A 27287-nucleotide genomic window follows, 5' to 3' on the forward strand; every position below is an offset into this window, starting at 1 on the left:
TTAATATAATTAATACAAAGATATTAATTAATATTAATTAATTAATATATGTATATATTACTATTGATAACGTGTAATTTGCTCTTGAATTAAAACTGGGCGAACATATCGTATACGAATATGACAGCATAACTTAACATTGGTCCGGCGGCTATCATAAGTGATTTTTAATTTTTGAGAATTGTACTGATTATTAGTCTATTCATTGGCCTGTCTGATTATTAGTCCGACATCAAAAGGCTCGCTTTAAAAGTGAATCTCGATTTCTTGTTTTCCAGTCTTACAGTTACATGCAAAACTTGAGAAGAGTCGTTTCTTCTAGTTATAGTATCTGATAGAAATTTTTATTGGAAGTTCATAATTTAGTGTAGGATGTGAACAGAGTCCATAGTATTGACTCCTTGTTCAAAGCGTTTTGCATACACTAATTAATTTAGTATTTTGCCTGTGTACTTAGGGTGATAACTACTTTTCTTCATTTTTTCAGATTGCCTGTTCAAAATATGTCCTATGAACAGATATTCAGCGCAAAAACAGTTCTGGAAAGCTGCCAAACAAAGTGCCACTTCAGCAACAGATGCTGTGCTTCTCAAACGACTTCATGTAAGTGCTTTTATCTTGTCACGCCCCATAATTACGGTACCAGCCCCCGACTTATGGGTCTTTGCAGACCTTTTAACCACACGAATAGCAAAAGGAAGTATAAAGTGCTTTTACTGAAAAAGAAGATAAAATGAGTAACTACAATATTACCGCGGGAAGGATAATCGATATCATGAAACACCTTCATTTCACACAGCCTTATTTTTTAATTTAATTTGTAAGCGATTAAAAATTTTTGTTTATATATTTTTTCATTCAAGAATCTTTCAAAATATTCTGTGGGAATTGCTACAATTACTATTAGAAAATACATTCTAGGAACTTCAAAAGCCGTTAAATATCGGAAAAGTTAGAGCAATAGTAATATTCTTAGTTACTGGGTTTCCAGTAAAGAATTCCATGCTATCTATATACATCGTTGAATGTATATGCGACTTCAACTCAGAGCACTGTAAGTATTGCTCTACTAATTATAGGAGGACTCACGGCGGGTTGGGCCAGGTGGGCCTGCACCGAAATTTCCCATTTCTTTATGCATGTTTTAATACGAATAATTTGGTACTTAACTTTTTATCACTGACTATAAAAGCAGCGTTTTGATTTTATTTTACTTGAACAGTTCTGAGGCATGCAAATTATTTATTGAATGGTTAAATCTGATAGTAACATAGGATACTGAAAAGAAAATGAGCCTATTATTTGCAGCCTTCGTAATTTTAGTGCGATAGATATGGGATGAGAATAAATGTAAATAAAACCAAGGTAAAGCGGTTATGCTAAGCTAAATTTTTAAATAGAAGGGAAAAAAAACTAGAGCGTGTGGAACAATTTACGTATCTTGGAAGTCTTTTGGTCCAAAATGGTCAAATTAGTAGGTACATAAAGGAGAAGAATTGTGTTAAATAAAGAAGCTTTCACGAGGGGTAGAGAATTGATGACAGGGTCGTTGAGTGAGGATGTTAAAAAAAGGCTCGTTAAAACTTTGATGTGGAGCATAGTTATCAGTATTTCAGAATACTCAGTATTTTAAACTAACAGGTAATACTTGAAATTTCATTGGATTTAATGTTTATAGTATTCACGTGCATATTATATTTCCAGTTTAATTACAAATAGGTTAAATATTTTGTACAATAACGAAATGTGGGCAGTGGCTCTTCTCGTATTGTCAAAATGAAAAATCTTCTTCCAATAGTAAGTAGTTCTTTCTTGACAAAAGCGAAACTTTCTCCTGCCAGCGTCTCTACTTATCTATATTTTCTCTCGGTAAGATCGCTTCCTTGTCATTGTCTCGTTCACTTCAATGTTGCATAATGCAGCCGCTGAGGGAGGCGAGAAATTCTTTTTTTCTTCCGAGCACACGCCTTTGAGATCCGATTTGCTGCGACCCTTTTAGGCAAATCTAAAATCGCGAGACTTTCCATGCACTTCAGCTCATAATTTGTTACGCGCCGTATGTAAAGTCACTTGTTGTGTAAGAATGTGCAGCCTAGTCTCTATCACGAGTCTGTAAAGCCTCCAGATAGTAAATGATCACATTATTTAAAGAGGGAAACCGTTACGGCCAATTACGGCTTCATAATTGTATGTCATGTCATTTTTATCCATGATATTTCGAAGAATCATTTTCCGGGGAGAGAAACCCGGCGTCGGCATTAGCCTACTCTTTACGAAAGGCGCCAATGGGTCCGCAGCTTAACGTCCCATCCGACGGACAGCGTACTCACTCAAAGTGCCCTCCTAAAAGCACCTCAAGTAGGGATCGAGATACCTCTGAAAAATATTCAACAACGCCGGGATTTGAGTTTTTTGAGTTTGCCAGTAAAGTTCGAGAGATTAAGTGTAGGATAGATAGGTTTGAGATGTCACTTTTCTCACGAACGATAAGGGTTCGTAATAACGTTGTCCGACCGCGCTAGGAGGAAAAAGTGTTCGGGTCAAAATAAGTCTGTATTCGCGCCCCGCCACACACCCATGCGGTAGCTTGCAGGGTACTAAAAATACCCCAAAAAATAAGCATAAAGAAATAGCATTTAAAGAGTGAATTAATACACCTCGTATAATAGGAGATCAGAATAGAATTCTCGACATGTATTCAAGGAATTATCAGAAGGGGTGTCCTTTCCATTACCCACAAAGCCTTCGCCAACACGCTGGGTCCCCCGACATCTTACAGTTAACCGTAATAGTCACTGATTGCCACCGTAAGGAGTACATTTGCAACGCCTTCGTGCTTATTCCGACGGTTTTTGGAACGCTTGGTCACCCAAGGCAACATGAGCCCATTATTTTGACCCGGAGACCAAAGCACAATCTAAACATGACAAACATTCCAAGGCACCGCCTCCGAAGTAGCCATGTGCCTAGTCGGAGAAAACCAAGGATGGCTTTAAACCAATATGTTCGGAGACCAAGGAATGCAAGACAGTACTTCAAAAAATTTTAAGTGTGTGTGCAAATCTGTTCAATAAATAACTTTAAAAATAAAAGAATTGCATTACTTTCGGAACACACCCTGTATAAGATTGTTTGAAGCCAAGCATGAATACTATGGAGTAGAAAGAAGGATGGAAGGATATGACGGTATCAAAGAAAATATCAAAAGGGCTAGTTTCTTAGTAGTAGAAATCCAGGATCCTAAACCGTTACCTACCATTGTTTTTTTTTACTCTTCCTACCTCGAAAGGAAATGGTGCGAATTCTCCCGAAGATGTTCTCAGTCCTCACGATGGGGGAGGGTTTGCCATAGAATGGGTCTGGACATATCCTACCTGTGATGTTGCTAGGGAGTTGGGAAATAATAGAAAGGCAGTCGGGAAAAATTCTTTCTCTCCTCCGTGAGGACATCTCTACCTGGTTGGGGCAGAAGAGCGGAATAAAAATTGAAGGTGAAGATCGATGAAGGAAGTGCAGTTTTGGCCTTTGAGGAAAGAGGTTGGGGTAGTTGTGGGCTTGACAAGACAACTCTACGGAGCCTTCTTTGGAGTGGTGATGAAATCGATTGGAAAAACGTTGGATGAAACAGTAGTGAAATACGTCGATAGGGTATCTTTCTTTATTATTCATATTATCAAGGTACACTGATATTTGGAGAGATAGCGAGCGGACTGGTTACGGAGAGATTAGTTCTGCATTCGGGGATAAACACAATGCCAAGCATACTATATTAATCTAAGCGAGCGCGGGACCCAACCAGACCACTGAGTTAGTAGTCAAAGATCAAAGGGGGTATGGGATGTTTTCCACGACCAGTTTTGGAACCTGTTTTGTGGAATACGTTTGGCAAAACAAAAATTATGCGAGATGTTGAACATTTGAACGATTAACAGGATTCGTCTCCTTGTTATAGTTTTTCAACTCCAGTTTAAGTTAAATACTTCCGCTTTGAAAACGCTCTGTGCTCGTATCCACTCTAGGCTCGCATCCACTTGCTACTTCATAATGACAAGCTCTTTTAAGGGCTGCTAAAACCATTGACTTCCTTGGTCTGAACTGAAGGTCATTCATTTCGATGCTTATAGCAGCCTTTCAATGATTCGACTTCTGACGCGAAATTCCGATGGTCTGGAAGTCTATCCGTCGTCAAGTAAGGAAAATGCATGTATCCCCTTCTGAAGTTAATCTCCACTCCCTATATTATGCTTAATGTCTTGTATGATTAAGCAGGTTATTGTTTGCCTTAGTTTTAGTAAATAGTTAGAACGATCCACCCCAGTCATTATTTCGCAAGAAAAACAATTCCGCTGAAATCGCTCTATTCACAGCTACTCACGAAAAACGACGTCTGAAATCATAATAAATTCCGGAGCATCATTTCCATCTTCGTAAATGTTTTCTTACCTGACGCAAATCCTCTTAATGTCTTTATCACTATCCATTTTCTTCCAAATACAGCCAGGACACGGGGACAGATGTACTATAACCTAAAAATTATGTCCTAGTGTGACCTTGGCCCTCCTAAGCCTTCAAATTATAATGCCTTTCGTTTTCTTGTGTTTAATCTCATGTGTCATATCTCCCCCTATCCATCGAATGCTGTTGTAATGCGCTTAACAGAATTTCAATTCCTGTGCTAATTGGTTAATTAACTATCACCAGCAGACATGATTTGAGTAGTCCCCACCTGCTTTTAATTCTTTCCCTCGCCCATCCCATTCCCCTCTTATAAATTCCTTGGTGTATACGGTGTTTCTATGAAGCGCCAATTCGCTGCATATTAAAGGTATCGATCGGTAGTTGCTTCCTAGTGTGCGTCACAAACCATACGCCACGGCGCGGCACCTGTTGGAAAACTGTAAGGGCGGTGCTTTTCAACTGGTGGTACGCCCCTCACCAGTGATACACATGACGCTGTTTGGTGGTGCGGGGCCAAGTTTCGAAAGATTTAAAATACGAATAGTTTGATGACTGTGCAAACTTTGGGACCTCAAATTTTTAGTCCATTTGTAAATTTGCCGTCTTACTGCTTAATGCCCTTCTCTGCAGAATTTGTGTTTAAGGAAGGATTTTCTGTGTTTGCGCCCGTCGAAAAATTGCAGGAGCGAATACGGTTTTCCGTTTGTTTCTGTCTGACACAAATACAGGAACAAGCTAATGTTGAGGTCAACTTTTGAAAAACGGAGAAAATTCACCCCAATATCAAAGATCTAGTTTCAAAGATACAAACTAAATTATCTCATTAATAATTCTTTCTATCCTTTGTCCATATTGACACGTTTGTATGTAATCGTAATCCTGCACACGTGGACGGCCCAAGCCCAACCCACAGGCCACGACTGCCACGTCTCATTCACTGGGCATCAATATAGGTATCAATTGTATTCTTCATTCACAGCATTGCTAAAGCAGGATTCAATGCAGCCTCAGTAATGAACATCTGACTTGGCGAAACAATGGATATCTTGTCGACCGAAACAATGGACTCTCGAGATTACTCAAATATAAATTTATCCATTTTATTCTCAACAATAGTTCCTGTTAAAAGTGTCCTGGAAATCTATTTCGATTATCGGATTCGTTCAATTATACAGTATATTACATACCTGTATGCATCGGGATTTTAGGGTATATAGCCTTTATTTATTGTTTTGTCAACTACAAATATTACCAATATATCATCTAGTATTCGTAAGTAGGATATTGTTATTAAATGAACAAATTTATGACTAAAACGATTTTCAAGTCTTTTGCCTTTGCATTTTTCAGATAATCGATGTAATCCTTAACCGTTTGTCAACGGAAGCCAATTCGTAAGGTATCTGTAGCATTGTATTTAATGAACTCCCGACTATGGGGTCGTTTCTTCAAACTTGAATCGAAGTAAATAAGGGGGAAGATTTGATCTTCATGCCAGTCCTCTGGGATGTGCTTCATGATTGCATAGAATGTTTCCCTAGTATGGAAATCTTATGAATTTCATTGAATGTAGCTTAGGCAGACCGGCAGGACCGTGAGCTCGGGTGAACTATCGCGGCGCGCACAGGACTCAGTTGTATATGCCTAACTATTACCCAGAAAACACGATTAAATTGTTTTTCATCATTTGAATTAGTACTTTTTCCCTCCTCGCGATACCCTTCATAATTTTAGTTATTAGCAGCGCTTTAAATACTTGGAACATAAGGTGTTAGTTGCTCAAATAATACTGGGAAACTCCTAGAGAGGCATCACGTTGTCTCGGTAGTTCGGATGGGTCCCGTCCTCACGGAACATGTCGTCAACGACACCGTGTCGCTTCACGTATGAATTAGCGTAGTGACACTACTCTTGTATGCTCTCTTCACGGACTCATCGTGTTGAAAATAGTGTGCATCAGTTTAGCGTGTCGTGAAGACCGGGCATTAGCTTCATTATCAGGGTAGTAAAACTCAGCTGGTACGGAGGGAGTGGAAAGACGGTTGTGCAATGGGTGGGAAGGAAGCGGAGGAAGGGGTGTGGTTTGTGTATTTCAGATCTTTGTTGAGGGTTCAGCTAAGGTGCTGACTAAGGCAGGGGCGCTTTCAAGTAATACTTCCGCCATCGTGGTTCCGTACAGCAACCACTCACGTGTTTTGAAGTCCTTCGGGTGATAGAATGACAGGATCCATTCCAATCGTTGCTGCTCACAAGATGTAAATGGGGTGAGGAATGTCAATGTGGCTCTTAATAATTATTTTATCAGGGAAATTAGTTTCCATTGAATGTGTTCAATTTATGCCATTGAAATGCCAAAGGAGGGAAGAAAATAATGTTTTTTAGGAGGAATGCTTTTGCCAGTAGGTAAGGCTAGAGAGTGGAACTTCTAATCACCCGATCGTTCGAAGGGAGGATCCCAATGATGCTTACCAGCCGTTTATAATAGGCATAGGCCATGGCTTGACCTTTCTCCACACCCCTACCATTGAAAAATTTAGACTGCATAGAACCTCTTCCCTTCCTTCCCATCCATTCGATGATACCTAACCGTTCACCGCTGCACCGTCGCCATTTCAATTACAAACATACAATACATGGGTCCTTCAATAAGTCTTAATAAAATCAAAGCGGTGGCGCTCTTAGTAAAGGGAGTGGTTTACTTTTAGTAAACCTCACCGCCCGCATCGCAATTTAATAGAATTTTTCTGTTGCAATAGTCGCTCTGTATTGCCCATGTCACTTTTCCTAAGTATTAGAAGCATCTTGTACATGTTTTGGTTTTTTATAACATACAGACGAATTAATTACCCATGTAAAGTATTAAGGACGCAAAATAGGAGAAATAATTTCAAAAAAATCAAATAACTACTGTTGTCAATATAATTATAGAGTAGCAGATATCCCAGCGAAATAAGAGCGACTCTCTTCATGTTATGAATTGGAACCTTGCGTCAAGTTTCCAGTGGCAGGGAAAAATGCGCTCTCCATTTACACAGCAAAGCTGGAAGGAGGAGGACCTTACCGCTTCTTCAAAGACACACCTAACTCACGCTTGGGAAAATGCTCGCCTACCAAGTATCATGGGTAACGAACTCTCGTCTTACGGGAGCAGTCGTCGGCCCATCTCACTCCTTCCACTCATCTGCTAAAGCCACTCGAGAGGCGTGGTCATGCGACTGTTCGAGAAGGCACTGTAGGGAAAGCTCTAAAATGGGCATAGGAAGAATACCGGCGTAGTCATTTGCGTTAAAAAGCGCAAAATTTGGTACTTGATTTTCACGTTGTTAGCCTCATCGAGTAATTGACTCGTTGGTAGTTGATTAGGTGGCTAGAAAAAGTGACTCTTGGGATACGAATTTCAAGATTTCCTTCTCAACTTTTACGCCGTAGAAATATGCCTCGGGATAGGGCGATTTTAGCAGAGATCAATTATTGTTCTTATGGCTCGTAACGTCAAATTTCCTGGCTCAGGGATTAACATTTTTTCCAAACTAATATAAAAGCAGAACATATTTATCTTTTACGGCCCAGTAGAGATCGACTCAGAGTGATTTCTATTGTAAGAAATAGACCGTACTTTTTTTGACCGCATTTTGTATTGAGTTATGTAACTCCTTTATTGACGGTTATATTAGATTAAAAAGGCTATAAGTTAGCAAAAATACATTAAAAATCGAACATCATTCAGAGAATATGCGAAAAGCTGAACCCCATAATATTTAACTTAACAGGGAAATAAAAATTTATATTTAGAACCTGAGCTTTTTTTTAGTTTTTATTGCAATTTCTTCAGACTTTGAAAGCGGACTAAACTATTTGTGGTAAACGCTTGGTACCCGAAATTGAAATATCGGTTACCACCCGTGTACTCCCAAACAATTATCACGTGGTCTTAAACTCTCTCTTTGAAGTGCTTTTCAACTTTCCCCCACGGTACTTGTTCGCTATCGGTTTCGTGGTTACTATCAGGATAATATAAATCCTGATATGAGATAACGAAGAAGTCCAACATCCTCCTGTTCGTTGATTCCTCAATGGTATTGGTAATCTCCACAAATAGCGTGCTTTACTGTTGGTGATATGCACTTAGTGATGCCCTAATGCCAGCTGAACTTTGATCTAAATGAATATGAATCTTTTACTTTCTTAAAGTTTACATGCTTAGACATTTTTAGCTTGAGGCTTTCATCAACGTTTATTATACCTATGCTCGTAAAGAAATAGCGTGTTAATGAATAATGTCCCAGTTCGACATCGCTTCCTTTAGAAATGCTCCCGTAACTTCTGTGGAAGATGAGAGATCACTACCCTTGAACATTTGTGCTAAGTGGAAGGAGATTGATATCCATTTGAAAATAGTGTTTTAATGAGTTTTTTAATATCCATGTACAGGAAATTAATTATAAATTTAATTTGTGCAACCCGCTTTATCGAACAGCCCACGTAAAATTTTCATGGAATATTTTCTTTAAAGACATTATTAAAAGAGACAGTAACATTTTTATTGGTTATTTTAAATTACATTAACACACCAAAATAGATAACAGTCCTTTAATGACCACAAATGAAAAAATTTAAAGGATTCTTTCTTGATAAGTTTAAGAAAAATTTAAACTGGTGCACCTTACACCAAAATCTGATATGACCAGCGGCTAGATAGCTAGTTTTATCTCTCTAATGATAAAGAAGCTACAACAGTTGATTATATTAAGTTATCTGATGATACTGAGCACAAAGATATTCATGAAATAACCGATTCCGTAAAATAATCGCTTATTCAGCAGGTAAAGTGAAGTTATTATTTTTCAGTAAACTTATATGAGAGTGTAAACCTGACAGACTTCTTAATTATCAGTTTTTGCTCAGTTTGAAAAGAATTTTTAATGTGTACCTATCCTTAGTAGAACAATCGAAGATAAAATATTTAAAATGAAAACGTGTGAAATGTTTGTAATTTGATGAATAAATATTATACTGTATTTCTCATTTCTCCAACTTTAATGATTAAATTAGGCGTCCTCTTTCTAGAAAATCTCGTAACCTAAGTTTTGTTTTCACTGACTCTGTGCCATATCTGTCGCACCGCTTCTCTAATGCGCTCTTCAATGATTCTCACTATTTGGCTGACTGTCGGGCTTGATCATCCGCAATTCTAGATGTTTTAATGAATTTCCCACTGAGTTTCATTCCTATTTTAGACCCTAATCCTTGCCTGTTTTTTCATTTCATCCGCGTGTGCGTCGAAGTGCACGAGTGATAATGGATACCCGTCTTGCCTCCCTTTCTAGCTTTTCCCAACCCGACTTAACCCGCTGCTCGCACCTGGGCAGTTGTTCGACATTTACAGGTTACGGGTTGGTCATCTATCCATTCCGTCTACTCCTATGCTCTGTATTGCATTCTACCCAGTTTTCTGCATCAAGCGCTTTCTTGGAATCTACGAAAAAACGAATGCATTCAGATTGTATCTTTCCATGCATTTGTTGATTATCCATATAGATACCACTTCAGCTGCGTGCTAATTGGAACTTATAGTTTTATGTCATCACTTGGCTTTCTTTGCCTTTTTTGACGAATCATTTGATCGGACAAAATCGGCCTTCTTTGGTTTCAATTCACATAATGCCCTTTATGTTTCGCCAAGTTTAGACGGGAAGTGACTATAATGCAGGAAAGAAAAGCAAAGTTCTCGGTGTACATGGTTACGAAATAAAGAACGTAAAGGTAATTGAAGTAAAGTGAGGCCCTGGGTGTAGAATAAGTTTCCGTGGAATTACTTATTGGTTAGGAAAACGTGGGAGGAAAGTTTTTATGGAATATTCTCACTTATGAGTGAGAAATTTGGCTGGAAGATTTCGTCAGATCAGTCAATATCCCATCAAAAACAAAGGGAAGTGTGAGGGCTATGGAAAAACATTTAATTTCGCGCGTAGTTCAAGTGGTTCTAAGGATCATCAATAAGAGGATGAAAAGAAGGGCAAATAATTACATAGGGAACGACCAGTTAGGGTTAAGAAAGGGAAGAGGCACGTGTGATGTCATAGCTGTATGATGTCACTAATAAGAAATTGGTGAATTGGTTTCTTTTGTAATTAAAAGCCGTTCGACAGAGTAATTTAGGTGGAATAAATAAATGTATTGCAGAAAATATGCGTCGATTGGAGAATGAGAGACTTATCCGCCATCAGAACATATCTCAGCCTACTGAGTTGCTAGTTACGGATGGAGAGTCGGGATAAGCATTGATTGGGCTGTGGGTGTGGGTAAGTATGGAAAAGGTGAAATATACAGAAGGTAAAACAAACGAGGGTGTGGTAGGCATGGTTAGCGAGAAGGAGGGATTGTTGAGAGAAATCCAAAGGAGGTAGGAAAGATGGATGCAAAGCATTTTCATTAGCGATGGGATGTTGAAGACTGATATAGGGGAGAATGTTAGGAGGAGGTAGAGAGGGAAATGTAAGGCTTCTTTTGCTCTATTTGTTACCTGTCTCAATTTTATATTTAACTCTTTGTACTTCCTTCTACCTATCTTTGTATTTACATTCTACCATTTCCTTCTTCCTTCTATCTTTCTAATCACCTCGTTCGTAATCCATGTTTTCCTTGTCCTTTTTCTATTAACAGTTCCTATATTTTCTTTTGCGGCTTTCGATATCCCTTTTGTGATATATTCCCATGTTTCCTCGAAAGTACCTAGCTCCGTTTCTCTCATGATTTTCTCTACAGCCTGCTGAAACTTCTGCCTTTTCAATCCAGTTAATGCTTCTATGCTCCCATTTCCTACACCACGTTCCCTGCTTAATCTATTGGAATAGAAAACTTAATTTCATAATTAATAAATTTTGATCTGAGTCTGCATCCGCTCCCGGAAACTGCGAATTTATCACGCTATTCCTAAATCGGCACCTAACCATGATATAGTCGAACTGATACTTTGCTGAGTTACCTGGCATTTTCCATGCATACCCACGTCTTTAGTGGTGCGAGAACCAAGTGTTAGTGATGATTAAACCCTGTCTCCTAGAGAACTCTATTACTTTATCCCCATGGTCATTCCTTGTTCTTAAACCGTAGACCCCTAAGTCACTACCTTCTCCTACCGTCGCGTTCCAATCCCCCCATCTCTATCAGTCACATTTTTCCCTCTAGGAACATCTGTGATTATATCCTCTAGCTGATTGTATACCCTATCGACTCCTTCCTCCATCTGATTGCTTGGTGGCATGACCTGAACAATGGCCAAGCCCGTCGATTCTGATTTTACTTTTATTAGTATATATACTAATACTCTAATACGCTGTATATGACTCGATAACTATCAGCAAATTGAGTAGTTTCTGGCGTCATGTGGTGGAATTGGAACATAATAAAGAACGGTTGGTAGCAATTTTCCACTAGATTATATTTACTGCACGACCGGGTTTCGATGCATTGCATAATCTTCAGGTTCCAAAATTAAGTCGGGTGCCGTCTTATACGATCTCGTATGTGTACAATTTTACACCCCAGGAGGAGGGGGTAGATTTGGCAGGAAAGGAGGGAGGAGCTAGTGCTGTGGGGTTTGGCAAAGGAATTGGTGAATGTAGATCTCCATTATTCTGGGGTTTCACCGCGTGGGTTGGCTTCAGTAGACATCAGATTTGCTTTTATTTCAATCAGCGTCTGGAGGTCGAAAGGGACGCTGGTTGGAATATCAGCGATTCATTTGTCTACTGAAGCCAAGGCACACTGTGAAAAGGTTAGAGAAATGTATGACACAACGCCGTGGAAACGTCCGAAGCAAAATTGGTGATTGGTTCCCCCAAAATTCGTCTGACCGTAGAGAAAGGACTATTTACGGTAAATTTCTGAATAAAAGCTTTTTATCCGAACGTGGTTGCCTGCTACGATGGAAGAAATGAAAACAGACTTTGCCTGAATGATACTATATAATGAGCATGATTCCAAGTACTCGGTGACCCATATGCATACGTTAGTTGAATCTCTACACAGTGACATTCCGGTGAAACGGAAGGATTACAGTTAATTATATCATCGTGGGTTATCATTCCTTAGTATGTAGCAGCTCTTCAAAATACCCTGTACCTGTCAATCTTTTCATCCCTTTATTGCTCAATTGACGTAGATTTTCCATTAGTTTTTTCTCATAGTTATGCTTAGCCTTACTCCGTATTTACACCCTCTATGCAGCCTTCAATTATAATTTTCATTGAGATATCATACACCAGGGTAGGTCCATATATTTCCCTCTTCTTCTTGTAAGTTTTCCCCATAGGCTTCTCTTTTCCACACTCTACGAAGGACGTCTACATTTATTACTCTATTTTAGTTTCATCATTCTTCAAAAGCGCTACATTTCCATGTCCTCGAATCTTTTGTTGTTTGCAAATCGTCCACGTGTCAAATTCTTAAAAAAGTAGACTCCAGGGGATCGAGATGTTGCGGTGGCTAGCATACTGGCTTCCCACCGAGAGGCCCCGGGTTCGAATCCTGGAGATTGCAAAATATATTTTTCAGTGGTAGCCGGATCCCTACTCGAGGTGCTTTTGGAGAGCACTTTGAGTGAGCACACCGTCCGTCGGATGGGACGTAAAGCTGCGGACCCCTCGGTGCCTTTCGTTAAGAGTAGGATAATGCCGACGCCGGGTTTCTCTCCACCCTTCCTTTCCCATACATCCGTACTAGCGCAAATGACCTTGGCTCTCGGTCGTCTCCCTTGTAAATACTGCTAAGTAGGCTCCACGTATAAGTTTTAACCTTAAGTCTATTGTATTACTATTTCCCGTTAGTGCTTATTTCTTCTTAAAGAAGCCCTATTCCCCATTCATTAACCTACTTTCCATCCCCTTGCTTTTTCCAACATTACATCTTTTTCCATGATCTTGCTGCTTAAGTAGCAAAACTATTCTACTTGTTCCAGCGTGCCTTTACCTAGTCTGCTCTTGAATTGTGCTTTTTCATCCCCTTCTCCGTTAAGACTAAGTGTCCTTGTCAGGTCTTCTTTCTTTACTGCAAGTGAAGCCATGTCATCCGCTAATCGTAGCCTATTTGTTCCTTCTCTGCTGCCCTTATCTTTTCCTTGATCTCTTTAATTACCTTGGCAGAGTGCACGTACAATATCAAGGACGATAATAAGCGACCCAGCCTTCTGTCTTTATTTTAGATTCTTCCTTGCTTTCGCCAAATCTAATCATTGCTATTTGCTCCGACACATAATCCAAAGTGTTTCTCACTAAATACTCTTCCATTTTCTTCGTCATTATTTGGTAGAAGCTTCTTGGAATGATCTTTGATGTCTGAGTTAATTAACTAATTGTTTTTTAAGTTTAAAAATATTCTGCCTTTTTCTTGATTGCCTAGGGACGGCTACATTCTTCTTAGTGCCCACCGTTATTTACTGTCGCTCATTCTTATTGCATTTTGGATCGTAAAGCAGTGTCGGAATTTATGTATCCTGGTTGTTTATCAATTCCAAGGGTATATCAGCAGTCACTGTTGCCTTGTTCACACACAAGTCCTGTACTGCAGCGTCAAATTCAGACTTGAGGATGTAGTATCCTTTCTCACATCCGTCGAAAGTATCATTTTCTTCCAGTTTTCTAGTATGCATGTCTTTCCTTCATTAAGTTTCTTTATATAATCTTCCCATGTCTTCGCTTCATCATCCAACAGTATTTCCCCATTGTTATCAAGAACGGAACTGATATTTTCCCGGCGTTCATTAAAATGGTCTCTAATTCATGTAAGCTGCTTCAACTTCTTTCCGGTCAAGGTTTTTGCGGCGGTACTTTACACAGGATCCCCGTATATTCTTCTTCTTTGGTTTTCGGCTTAAATCCTCTATCTGTCCTTTTTTTACTCAGATTTTTTTTACTTTCGTCTGTCTTCGCTTCGGTACTTCTTTGTGATCCATGGTTTCTTCCCACAGTTCATACGGAATCCAGTTGGAAATTGCTGATTTTACGTGTGGAAAGTACCAATTCTGAAATGATTTTTTTCACAATAGTTGAAAACTTTCACTAGAGGTCTTTAATATGAACATAAAATATCTTCGTAAACACATTCGGGGGCTTATAAAAGTAATCATAGAATCCTAAAACGTATGTGCTCGACAGCTTTCTTTTGGTAAAATGCAGTCAGCGTCCAGTGATTCCAGTGGTGCTGTTCCATCTGGCTGGCTAATTGCGGCAGGCAGGGTATCTTTGGACAGGAGGAATGGGCGAAAGGTATCAGGTGTAGACTTAATGTGTCCACCCTTGAGGTGTTAGCGTGGTTTCACCGTTGGACGCCTTAGGGTCAACAGTTTAATATTTAATGTCAATAACCAATTAACAGGTGGGAAGGTTATATTTCAGGCGGACACTCCACAGAATATTTTTGGCGTCGTAAGGTATTCACCATAAAAGCTATTAGTACATTCTCCTAAATTAGCCTTAGAGCGTAATTCGTACTGGTCAATGACGGCTGGAAAAATACGTCCCCAAATTCTTTGTTTTGAAAGTTCATTGCCTTGTACATTTAGCAAACTTGTTGGAATAGCAGCGGTGTAATAGTGAAACCTATCATAGCCCTAATTGCATTCAGTATATTATTTTTAAAAGACCATCGCATTTCAAATAAAATTTTCTCATATTCAAAGCTTTGAAAGATTTTAATCAAATTTTTAATGCGACTGGAATAGCGCTGCCGTCGCCATTATTGGCGATCTTTCTGAGGTGTGCCGATTTCGTGAAACAAGACATACTCCTCGCCATTTTTTTTCGGAATATTGATTTCATTTTTCCGAAAATCAATGTTTCGTTTCTCTAAGGGACCGCATTGTGTTACTCGCCCGATGCCCAAATGAGGCTGCGTTCTCAGTTCTTAAATTTCAGTCAATAATTATTGCCACAGACCAATTTCGTCGAAAGATAAACTCATTGGGGAATGTAGGACGACCCGGAGAACTGAAAATATTCCGCGGAGAATCTAGAAAACTCGGGTTATTAATAATACTAATTGCGGACACCCTGGAAAATTGTAGCGCCTGGATGATAAATCAAGTCTGTCCCTTTGAAGACGAAAACTATATTTTTTAGAAATGATTGAAAACTAAAAATATTTAGTGACAGGAAACGCGACAGGGATTTAGGGAAGTTAAGAAGCAGCTTGCGTGATGTCATTGGGACCGAAGACTTCCCATACTAGGGCATATTTCCGATTCTCACGCGGGTAAAACACACTCCAAGTAGTTGAAATACTTAAAAAGTGAAGACAAACGTTAATATATTTAATACAAATATTGTGGCGCTTTTATTTGTCAAGTTCAGTCATTTAAAAAAATGAGCACAGAATTATGCGTCCCGGATTCTATTTTTTAGTTTTAACTCCCGACTTTTAGTCATCTACTGTCACGCATTGGCCCTCATTTCCTGAGTTTTTTCGCCAAATAACGGAATGGTAATTGTTTTGTCAAATAAAAAAAATAACCATTAGAAAAAAGGTTAAATACGAGGCTCTTATCTCCTACGTCTAAACCTCTGTAGTGTAATAAATCTGTCAAGAAAGTTGCGTCACTGGACGTTAGGTAAAGCGTTCACCAGTGATAGGGTCACTATCTACTAACGCTAGGAGTAATGCTTGCTGAGAGTGCAGACCCAACCTCTTAAAAACTATACTGTGTTAAAATCAAATTGAAATTCAAGTTGTCTTTTCACACGCACGGAAATGAGTCTCTAACGTTTTCAGCGTAGACATTTATGTACGCTGTGACTGTCACTCATCTCAAAAGGCCTTTGAGGAATATTTTTTTTATATTTCTATATCGGTGTCGTATAAGCATTTACGCCACTCCTCTCTAGTAATATCATCCCCCGTATGAAGCTGCCCAATCCGCTCCTGTACCCACCATATATACGTGTATATGAATTAAAATTTTTTGTTCGTGTGCCTGGTAAATTAAACCTATTTAATTTTTATCGCCACCTGTTTTTATGTCATTATAGCCTAATAAGTATATGCTTAGAAGTTAGTAATCAGTGTTCAAAGACCTGCGGGAGATACCGCGGCATTGAATTTAACGGAGTCATCCGCTAATGTCCACCGAAATCCAGGAATTTCACCGTGTAAAAATCATTCGGCTTGACCGGGATCAAATCCGGATCTCAGTCAATGCTTATGATTTTCATACCTTAAAATACCTGCATTTATGAGAATTTCCGTTTGGGTGTCTGTTAACTCCTGGGTAAACTTAAAACCGGAAATTGACTGTTCGTAGCCCGCAGTTTTATAATTTGTGACAAAGTCATACTCTTTCGAAGTGAATGCTAATAATCAATGGTATTTTGAGTGTCAATATTCTTCCTTATTTTGTGCAATGTTAGCTTAGCTGAAAAATTGCAAGTCTGACTAACGAGATGGAGGCAATGATACGTAGAGCTTAGGGAGTTTTATCCTCCTCGAAGTGTTTACCCTTTCTGTGAATCACTAGTTCCAGGGTATAGTAACCAATGCTTAAGATCATGGAACCCTACATCCCATCGATAGTCTCATTTGGAAACAGACGCATATGACTGCGTTAAATAAGCCCATGCAAACGTTCCTTGAACTGTAGATCCTTGATAACAAACCTTGTGACGTTGTGTGGCTCATCAATCCTTTCGGTTGGAGTGGGTCTTCGGCAATGAGAAAGTGATCCTGAATTCATGTCACTATTTTGTTCCGTAGTGTCACTAGGAATCAGTTAGTGAACCCTCAGTAGCGTAGATACCGGTGTTAATAAGTTAAATATGAAAAAAATGTGGTTTATGGCTGCTAGAAGGCCTTATCAGCTAATCCACTACGAAATGTCCATTTGCACTGCTCTGTGAATCATTTTAACGCTACTATAATGAGAGCACACCCGTATGAGTTAAAATTCAAGACGCAATTGATTGACAAAAATAAACATTGGAACTTTTTTACACATTCAGTGCAATAAAATGTGTAAATTTTTCATTTAGACTTGCTGACTGTGACAGTTTCACAGGGTATATCTTTCTTCAATGACTGCCATCTATTTTTGAAAGGTTTTCTCCAGCAGTTTCAGTAACTAAAAACATTTAAATGCATTTACGGAAACTTTTGATAAGATCCATGACCAGCAAACAGGGAAATTCAATGCTTAGAATTAGGATGTCGATCCCTGACCATCGCTTTGGCTGCTTGATGCCTTCGAAGAAAATAACCTTCAAATTCTCTTGAAAATGTAAACCCACATTTTCGTAATATAAGCTTTTTCTTTCAGCATAATTTACGCAAGATGCATCTGTATAATGCATGTCCATTGGATGGTTTATGCAGCAATTTCAAAAATGAAATTCTATGTCCTTAGAGAAATTTTTCAACATTTTCCGTTTAAGCAATAAGATGAGGTTTCTTTGTCGGCCAAAAAGAAGAAACAGACCTGCTTGGTACATTCTTGGATATGGGATAAGTTCATGATTAAAAAATCGTCGCTGGATTTCATTTCTCTGACAGATGCACTACTTCTACAAAATACGGAATATGTCTTGTTCAGAATTTCTTTAATATGAATACTTTTCCTCCACCGCAGAAAATCCCGTGCATGTGGAGGAAATGGTAAACGTGGAATGGGGAGAACTGGGAGTAGGAATGAAAATCGTTGGATAAGTGATTAAATCACTTAATTGTGTGGATACTCAAAGCTTTATTTTGACAGTCAGCCAAGATATTTCAAACATTTTTAGCGCATTGAAAAGCCAGTGCGATATTTATGTGATGTAAAGGAATTCCAGCAAAACAAAGGTTATCTAGTTTCCGAGAAAGACGAAGGCCTAGTAAAAAATTTAAAACAGTTCAGGTGGAACAGTTTACCTATCTTGGAAGTGTTATGGACCAAAATGGATAACGTAGAACGGATATCTGGAGAAGAATTGCGCTAGGCAAAAAAAGCTCTCCCTAGGAGGAATTGATGACAGGGACATTGAGCAAGACGTTAAGAAACGGCACGTTAAAGCTTTAAAATAGAGCGTAGCTTTGCACGGCGCGGAAGCAAGATGATAGGTGTAGATTTTAAAATTTTTAGATGTGAGTTTGGAGAAGGATGGAGAAGATGAAGTGGACAGAAAGGAAAACAAATGAGTAAGTGCTAGGCATGGTGGGGGAGGAGAGAGGATTTTTGGGAAGAATCCAAAGGAGGAAGGAAAGATGGATTCAGATCCTTTTGTTTGGGAATGGAATGTTGAAGACTGTAATAGAGGGGAGAGAGTTAGGCAAGCAAGGATAGGCATGCTGGATGGAATAGGATAGGCATGCTGGATGGAATAGGATAGGCATGCCGGATGGAATGAAGGGAGGAAATAAGTATGCGGATTTGAAGGTTGACTTGCGGTAGTGTCCGATGTCAGGTTGTTTTTATGTTAGTGAAGGCAACTAAATATTAATGTACAATTGTATTGGATGTTTCCATTCAAAGCCTACCTTAACGGGTAGAATACCAATAATAATTATAATAATACATACATCTTGTTTCCCAGAATGTGGTATCTTCTTTGTGTTTAGAAAGGTGATATAATGAAGAGGGTGTCTCATTCTCGTATAGTATATCATGCTACAAATAATGGGGCTCCTAGAACTAGGAGGACGCCTCAATGAGGAAACAAAGAATATTTACTTTTCCAAATGCTTTAGTATCCTTTCGTGTTTGGGGCGACTCCCAGCCCAAGTTTTGATGTAACCCCGTTACACTTACTTTATTTTAATAATTTTATCTAATTCTTCAATTATGGCTTTCTCCGACTTATCTTTGGATACTTCGTGCTCCATGATAGGTCGTACAAGAGTAACACCGAAGTATCCTCTCTACTTGACTCGTTCCAAGTTACTTAATTTCGTCCCCTCTATTTTATATGTAGATTATGTATTATTTTATAGTAGATAGAATTTCATTCTCTACAAAATGTCATTATTGTATATTCGTTAATGACTCCTCATTCGTTGCTCAAATCATAGGTATAGCTCCACAGTAACTAGTTAATATTAATAATGAATTAGTGTCGGGTCGGATTAATTGTAGCCACCCATAAGTTGGGAAAAGTCAGTTGCGTCGGCCCGGTCGGGTCGGGTCCAGTGTTGCCACGGCCTTAGTTCACTACATCAACTCCAAAAGTAATCGAGTCGTTGCAAATGTGAGGGTCTAAACCAAGGCTCATTCGAGAGGCGATAGAAGTGAAGAACAATAAACCTGTACAGCGATAGTGGCTTTTAAATCAGCCGCACGTGGAGTGCAGTTTTAATTAAACACTTCCAACAAATGCCTCCCCCAACCACCCTAACTACCGCCTGCCTTCCCCACCCTCCATTTATATACGCCCATGCCATCTCGACAGCAGCTCCCTTTGAAGAGGGACCAGCAGTGGTCACGAAACATCGGGTATAATCCCACGATAAGCGGTGAATTCCGTAAAAGTGTTTAATCACTTCTGAAAGCTATCTGAATTATGTTGCCGCTGATGTAACGCCCAACAAAAGTATTAGCTTTGAGGTTGTGTCCGTCTTAGGAATCCGAGAGTTCGATCCTCGTGATCTCTAAATCGGTAAATTCAGCTGTTTTCAATCTTTTGTTTATAATTCGCATGAAAGTTATCGTCAAATAACTTAAATTATTTATTTCTGTTTTTTGTTCATTTTTTAATCGATTTAAATTATTTTTAACTTACATGCTTGTATCTAAATGGTAGTTTTATGGCAGTGAATGTATATGTTTCGCACGACTATTGTATTTTACAGTATTGAAGTGACAGCTGGAAAGAATTGTTAATGTTCGACTGCCTACTGATTGCCTGTCGAGACATTGGAGGCAAAAACCCGATAACATCCCTGAGTGCTCCCTGGTATTAGCAGGATAATGTGCGACCTCTGGGTCACTTGAGATCTGCATTTTGCGGCAGAAATTTCGCACGCAGAATGGGAAAAAGTTGTCTACTTACGGAGCACCCATCGAAAAAGCGATCCACATAAGTTGTTGTACTATCCTCACTTTCCCTTCCCAATATAAATCTTGGTCAAAGTTCTTAGAAAGGTAGAATAACGGCTTCAAGCCGTTCCTTGGCCGGAGCGCGAGGGAGGAGTAACGCCCGCACTAGTGCAAAACGGTAACGGACTTGATACGCCGTCAGACGTACATGAAAAATTCCCTTTAATCTCTACATTTATAATGCAACTCTACAATGGGAAAGGATATATGCTTAGTGGAAAATATAATGTTAGGTGTAACAGGTACAAATGAAAATAAAGCGCGTTGGTAAAGAGAAAAAATACAAAAATATGAATGCAAACGACAATTCATTCGTATAAATTTTTAAGCGATGAAGCAAAGACCCCTCATGCAAGCAAAATACCCCTTGTACGATATTGAACAGAGACCTCCGCGATAAATCACTTTTCTACTTTGCTTAAGATGAAATCATTGCCACGTGGGTGTTTATTCTCTTCCGGTTTATTGCCGCCTGAAATATACATTGAGTAATATACGCTGAAAATTTTTATGTACACTATGACCTCTATATATATATATATATATATATATATATATATATATATATATATATATATATATATATATATATATCCTTTATTTAGGCTTAAAACCTCCCCAAACCAATACCCCCAAAGGCTAGCCTTGCAGATGAGTGAGTCAGGCTACGTTTCGATCAGATGTCAACGCCTCTGCCAGTCGCGGTACGCTTCCTGGAAGGCGTCGATTGGAACCTTGTTTAGGCACTTCGTCACTACATCTTTAACGTTATCTAACGTTCTCAAATGGTTACCGTTCACTCTTCCTTGTATTAATTGCGACAAAATGATGTCTCTGGGCTGTAGGTTACTTTCACAGCGGTCCATGAGATCACGCTAGATTGTCACCCGAGCAGCCCTGTGATCTTTTGACAGCACCTTAGGGACCATCTTGGCACACACCTTTGTCATGGCTAAATCTTTAGTGAGAATGTGTTGTACTGTGATTTTCGGAATAATGCGCTCTTATGCTAACATTCTGACACTCGGGCGTCGATCGGAATTGAACATGCCGCTCACATTTTGTACGTATTCGTCTCACTGTGTCATTGACGGATATCCAGGACGTTCCTCGTCGCCAACCTCCTCTCTACTCTCCCGGAACATTTTGTTCCAGCGGAAAACTATTCCATGGAACATTACTTTATCTCCGCAAGTATCCTTAACCATTGTCATTGTCTCCGAACCCGATTTTCCGAGTATAATTTTAACAAAATTCAATCGCGTACCTAACGTTTCCCCATGTAACGTGACATCGTGAGTTCATGACGTGATCCTCTGACAGGGGTCCAGTCTATCAACAATCCGCACCAAGTTACAGTCCGCAGACCACACGCGGGTCGCGTTGCTTTCCCAAGACCTTTCCTGCCACAAATTGCCCCACTCCAGCCGTTCGCGTCAGCGGGAAATAATCGATCTACTTATTTTTGGGGCAGATGCTGTAGGTTTCGTTAAAACATTTTCAGTTTAAGGTATCTCGAAACTGCGTCCAGAAATCGATAAATACGGCCAACTTGAAAACTTTTCCAAATAGAGGAGTCTGATGAATAGGAGCTTTCTCTCATTCTATTAAGTTTGATCGGGATCGGCCAATTGAATTCATTGCCATGCGGAAGATAAAATTATTGTTTTTGCAGAGGACTTCGCATTATCTTATAAATTAATGCGTCTCTAAAGCGTGCACAATATATAAATATTCAAGTGGTGTACAAATTAGGTTCACCGTTAAGTTTTACGAGATAATCAAACTTTCCTTCGTTTTCTTAACCTATTCACCTTATATTTCCTTTACCGATTAATGTTAGTTGACTTAAGCTGACGTTAAGCCCCGGGAATAGTTAGTAATTCTCTGTAATAATCGTATTCCCCTTGGTTTGTATGTTACTTGGGATTCAGTGGTGCCTGAAACGAGTTTTCCTCGTTGATTTGAGATGTCCGATGTTAAAAAAAGGTGAATAATGCGTGTGCATGGTGTCGCATTCGCCTAAATGTGCGAGATGAAACTAAAAATTAATGCAACGAGAAGCGGACATTCTCGATTTCATTCCGTGTCACATTTTTTGTTTGCATTTATGCGTGTGAAATTGAATTTTTTCTCAAATCATGCCTTCCAATGCCCGTTTCATTTATGGGAAATAGTATGGTGAATCCGTAATCACCTTCAGGAGAAAATAACTTTGAGTATATGAGAAATAATGAAACATTTTATGTTAGTACTAGGTTGCTATGTGTGAATTAAATGTATTTATTCGCCGCAATTCTCTTTAGTAATGACCAATTCCATTGGTTGCGTTCCCCGGACATTCTGAGATTAATTTATTTGTCTCCTAATCATAGGACTTGGATTCTTGTCTCACGGTTCATCCATCATCAAGCATCGCAGAAATAAGTTTTCCGCCTTGCCGAGCCTACCGGTAGGATTATTCAAAGCCCGCTTCAGTGTTCTTAATCAGAAAGTTAAACCTGGCTATAAAGAATCAGTGGAGAGGTATATTTGGATTGATATCCTCCAATGTCGGTACTAGTTTTATGATGACTGAAATTCCACTAGTCAGCAGCAGTATTTTAATTCAAAGATGCGGTCATGAAAATGCAATATGAACTGATTTAATGTAAATCTACATGCTTTCTTTTCTAATTTTGTGAAATCCCCTCACTCCCTGTAGCTCTTCCGTCTAACAACTTTCTTTCTTTGGTCTCCTTATTTGTCCTTCCGCCTTCCTTCTCGTGACGCTTCTACTTTTATCTTCTTCTTAACACAGTCATTATGGCTCAAGGTGTGCCATCCATTATGTGCCAAGGTATCCATATGGAGCTTCATTATATTATCGTTGTCCATACTGTCTTTCAAATATATTTATAAAAAATTGGGGATCGGAATGGTGCGGTGGCTAGCTCCCACCGAAAGGGCTCGGGTTCAAATCATGGAGGCAACAAATATTTTTCAGTTGTATCCCGATCCTTACTTGAGGTGCTTTGTGGAGAGCACTTTGAGTGAGTACGACGTCCGTCGGATGGGACGTTAAACTGCGGACCCCTTGGCGCCTTTCGTTAAGAGTAGGCTAAAGCCGACGCCGGGTTCTCTCCACCCTTCCTCTCCCATCCATCCCGAATTGCGGGAATGACCTTAGCTGTCGGTCGCCTCCCACAAAAATTACTATTGTAAAAAATTTCGATTTGCAATTTTCCACGGATAATTTTAACTTTAGAAGAGTACATATGTTTTTTAGTTTGTATTAATGCTCATTATTTGTCTGTTTCGATTTCTTTTCTAATCTCTGCCTGCGGCTCTCAAAGCATTCATTTTGCGTATCCAAAGGAAGAAATTTGTTTTGTGGAATTCATCCATATTAAAAGAGCGAACTTCATACTCTCCACAGTTAGGTTCAAAGTTATCACCCGTTTCAGCGTGGTTGAAATCGGCATCTGAATGTTGTGTAGGAAATAATGACCTTGGGGCTGTCCTGGAATTACAGAAGGCTTTTGAGGGGAAGCGGGGATGCGCCATTCCATTATTGTCCTTGAGGGTTGCTCAGGAGGAATCTTGCGAAAGGTTTATTATTGCATTATTTCAGTCGGTGTAAGTATCCTTGATCACTTATGCCCTTTGCAATTTCTCCATAGTGAAATTTGCCATTCCGAATTAATTAAGCCTTTGTCAGCCCAATGGAATGTCGAAGACTGTGATAGAGGAGAGAATGCTAGGAAAATGAGGAAGGGGTAAGAATAGGACAGGCAGGTTGGGCGGAATGACGGGAAGAAGGAAGTACTCCGAATTTAAGAGGGGCCCATTGTAATGTGAATTTCAGGGTGTGTTTTCCTAAGAGAGACAAGGTCGCTTTGCCCTTTGAAGCTTGTGTCCATCTCGTGGATTATCAATAATAAAAATAATAATCAGCCAATTATTTTGGAAATGTTATTTTTCATTTCACTTTATTGTAGTATACTCTTGGGCCACTAAAAAATCAAATCGTTTTTCACGGAAGGGTAATTGTTTAGGACTAACACGTAATTGAAGTGATATGTAGGTAATCGTAGTTTAAAACGCTCACGTCAACCTAATAGAGCTTCTTTTTAAAACGAGGTGCGTGTTTGATGCATTAATGATCGTGGCAATAATTACGTTAGATGAAGGAAAGAGGGGTACATGTATTACGGATCCTTACAAAGCGTGGGCTAAGAAGGAAGCAAATCCGAAAATGGCCTAATGTAATCCTCCCCCAAACTGGCGAAAAATTTGGGCGTTATAGTGTGTGAATTATGGAAAACTTCAAGTTTTCTCTTTATTAAAAGAGACGTTTAATGCGTGATTTGGTGGAATATCCTGATTAATTAAAAATTGGCAATTTTCTACTAATAAAATTTAATGCGACCGGTTTCAATGTAACTACATCATCATCGAATATAAAATAATTTAATAAAAATAAATAAAATATTAATAAAATAATAAATAAATCAATAAAATAAATTTCCTTTTTAAATGTTCATGCGCAGATGCTGAGGGGGCAGTAAGCCATGGCGGCACCCGTGTTGGTGTAGCATGAAAATCTTATTTCAGTATTTCGTTTATTAAATTGAAATAAGGGTTTCACTCATGATTATCATTTGTACATTATTGTGTATGCATTTACCTTTTTGAAGTTTTAACCGTATTTTCATGAGCGAGTCTCGTTGAGATAGGTATGAACTTGTATGTATTGTTGTCATCATAATAAAATATGTTAGCCATAAATGTTTTTGAGCAAGTGCTAATTATTTGCACCCTTTTTGCCTGTAATTGACTTGATCGCTCTTTTAACCAATCCATATCCTGGCATGTGGTCATTTTGCCGAGTATTATACTTTTACCATGTTAGATGTGACAAAAAAAGTGTGTTGAAATGTTGTGTTTGATGATATTTGTACAGCTCATCGACTATTTCAGCTGTTACATTGATTGGTTCAAAGTACAGTATGAAATAATAGTAAATTTGTATTATGACCATATGAAATTTCACGTACCAAAATATTTTCAGTTTTTAGGAGCAATTCCTTTTTTGCAGTTTTTGACTGATGAAAAGTTTTAACAGTAATGATAATGAGTCAAAATTATTTGTTTATTAGCCAGGTTTGTTACATACAAAATTAATTGAAACATATGGATGCAAGTAAGGTGTGCAATAATCAAGCTATGCCCATGAGTCTACTAAACGTACTCTTGGGAAACGGGCATGGGAAGAAATGCTGCTAACTCTTCTAAATATTTCCAATACAGTGAGCAAACTGAGTGTGGATTGATGCGCATCAATGGTTTTTAGAACGTTTTAAACTTCGAAATGACTCAAATGTCAATATGTCATAGAAAATTGATCTTTGAATGATTGGAGCTTGAGAGTTTCTCAATTGCATCCTTATGAGAGTGGAACGGTCAGTGTGAACTCTTTGTGTACTGCTTCAATCTCAAGTGTACGAAGTCTCCATAAAAAGTGAAAATATTTTACAGTTTGTGCAATGAAATTATGACTCTGTAATTATTGATATCTTTTTTCTTAATAGCATGCAGCTGAGATTGAAAAGAAGCAGAATGATTCTGAGAACAAGAAATTACTGGGTTCCGTTGTGCAGTATGGAAGTGTTGTACAGGTGAGTCAGAGATAAACATATACAAATGATAATTTCTCTCGGAGCTAAATGTACTCACCAACTTTTATCGTGGAGATGCTTTCCGTTTTTAAAATTATTTAAGAAAAAGTTTAATAATTGTTACTAAGTGTAACTGATGCCGGCATGGCGTCCTTAAATGAGGTTTAATCAATACATTTGAACCGTAAACCGAATGATTTTTTCTTGTGAACGTTAATTTTTTGTTCTCCATCATCCGTTCGCGAACGCTCACAGGGCTCAGGCTAGGTTGACGAGCGAAGCAAACTCTAGCGGTCATTCCACGCGAACGCAACAGTGAAATTTCTGCATCTCTAGAGCGTAGAAAGCAGCGTGGAATCTTTTGAAAAAATATTGAGTTCACTTAGGGGGAGGTCGGGAAATGGGCAAGGGAAGGAAAATAGAAAAACGCGGTTCCACACGACGGGAGGACAAAGTTAATGTTTTAACGGTTACCACGAGGCCGACAATACGAGAAAAAATATCCCACACACAGGGCTGGTGAGGGAATCTGTCGCTAAGTATTTGACGTGGGCACATGAGTGCCATAAATACCTAATCCGGTGGACAACAAAATTATGGAATGATTGAATTCTCTCCTAGAAAAACCAATCATAGCGTTTAAAAATCCTTTTTAGTCCTTTGGGTATGGCTCATTCGGCTTGCAAGGGAATAGGCCTGGATCAACCGCAGGAAAATATGAAAATTCAAGTATTACACACCAAGTGTTACGAGTGCCACACAAAACCTGTGACAGTGCCATCAAGAACATGACATGAGTTCGGGCCTTTCTTTGGAGAAGTTGGATTGCGATGGTTCCGACGGAGTTAGTTTAAGGATGGCTGGGGCTGTATCGAGCTCACAACGTCGGTGAAACCGGATACGGGGCTGCTTCTACTCTTTCAGCAGGGACGACTCTCGAAGAACGGATGACACTAAATCCGCTGTGGGACGAGAGGCACAGGCAACGACGTGGAATCCTGCTCGTTGTGTCGCTCTCTCGTCGTGGCTCAAAACTGACTTGGAGGGGGAAATAGACATGCGTAGCGATTAAGAACCGTTCTAAAATCGCCTCGCCTTTTAAATGACCGCGATAA

The 27287-nt window shown here is 39.1% G+C and overlaps 1 protein-coding gene across 4 annotated transcripts in view; it reads left to right on the top strand.

The window, feature by feature from the left end:
• The window catches only part of Itpr (Inositol 1,4,5,-trisphosphate receptor), a 207545-nt gene that overhangs the window by 62399 nt on the left and 117859 nt on the right, over nucleotides 1-27287 (top strand). For all 4 annotated transcript variants that reach the window (XM_071582736.1, XM_071582737.1, XM_071582738.1 and 1 more), the window contains exons 4-5: nucleotides 488-603; nucleotides 26086-26172. In XM_071582736.1, the coding sequence (XP_071438837.1) occupies nucleotides 488-603; nucleotides 26086-26172 (203 nt within the window). The remainder of the gene's footprint in view (nucleotides 1-487; nucleotides 604-26085; nucleotides 26173-27287) is intronic.

The sequence above is a fragment of the Hetaerina americana genome, unplaced genomic scaffold, assembly GCF_022747635.1.
Source record: "Hetaerina americana unplaced genomic scaffold, ioHetAmer1.1.p SCAF_12, whole genome shotgun sequence".
Classification (NCBI taxonomy): domain Eukaryota; kingdom Metazoa; phylum Arthropoda; class Insecta; order Odonata; family Calopterygidae; genus Hetaerina; species Hetaerina americana.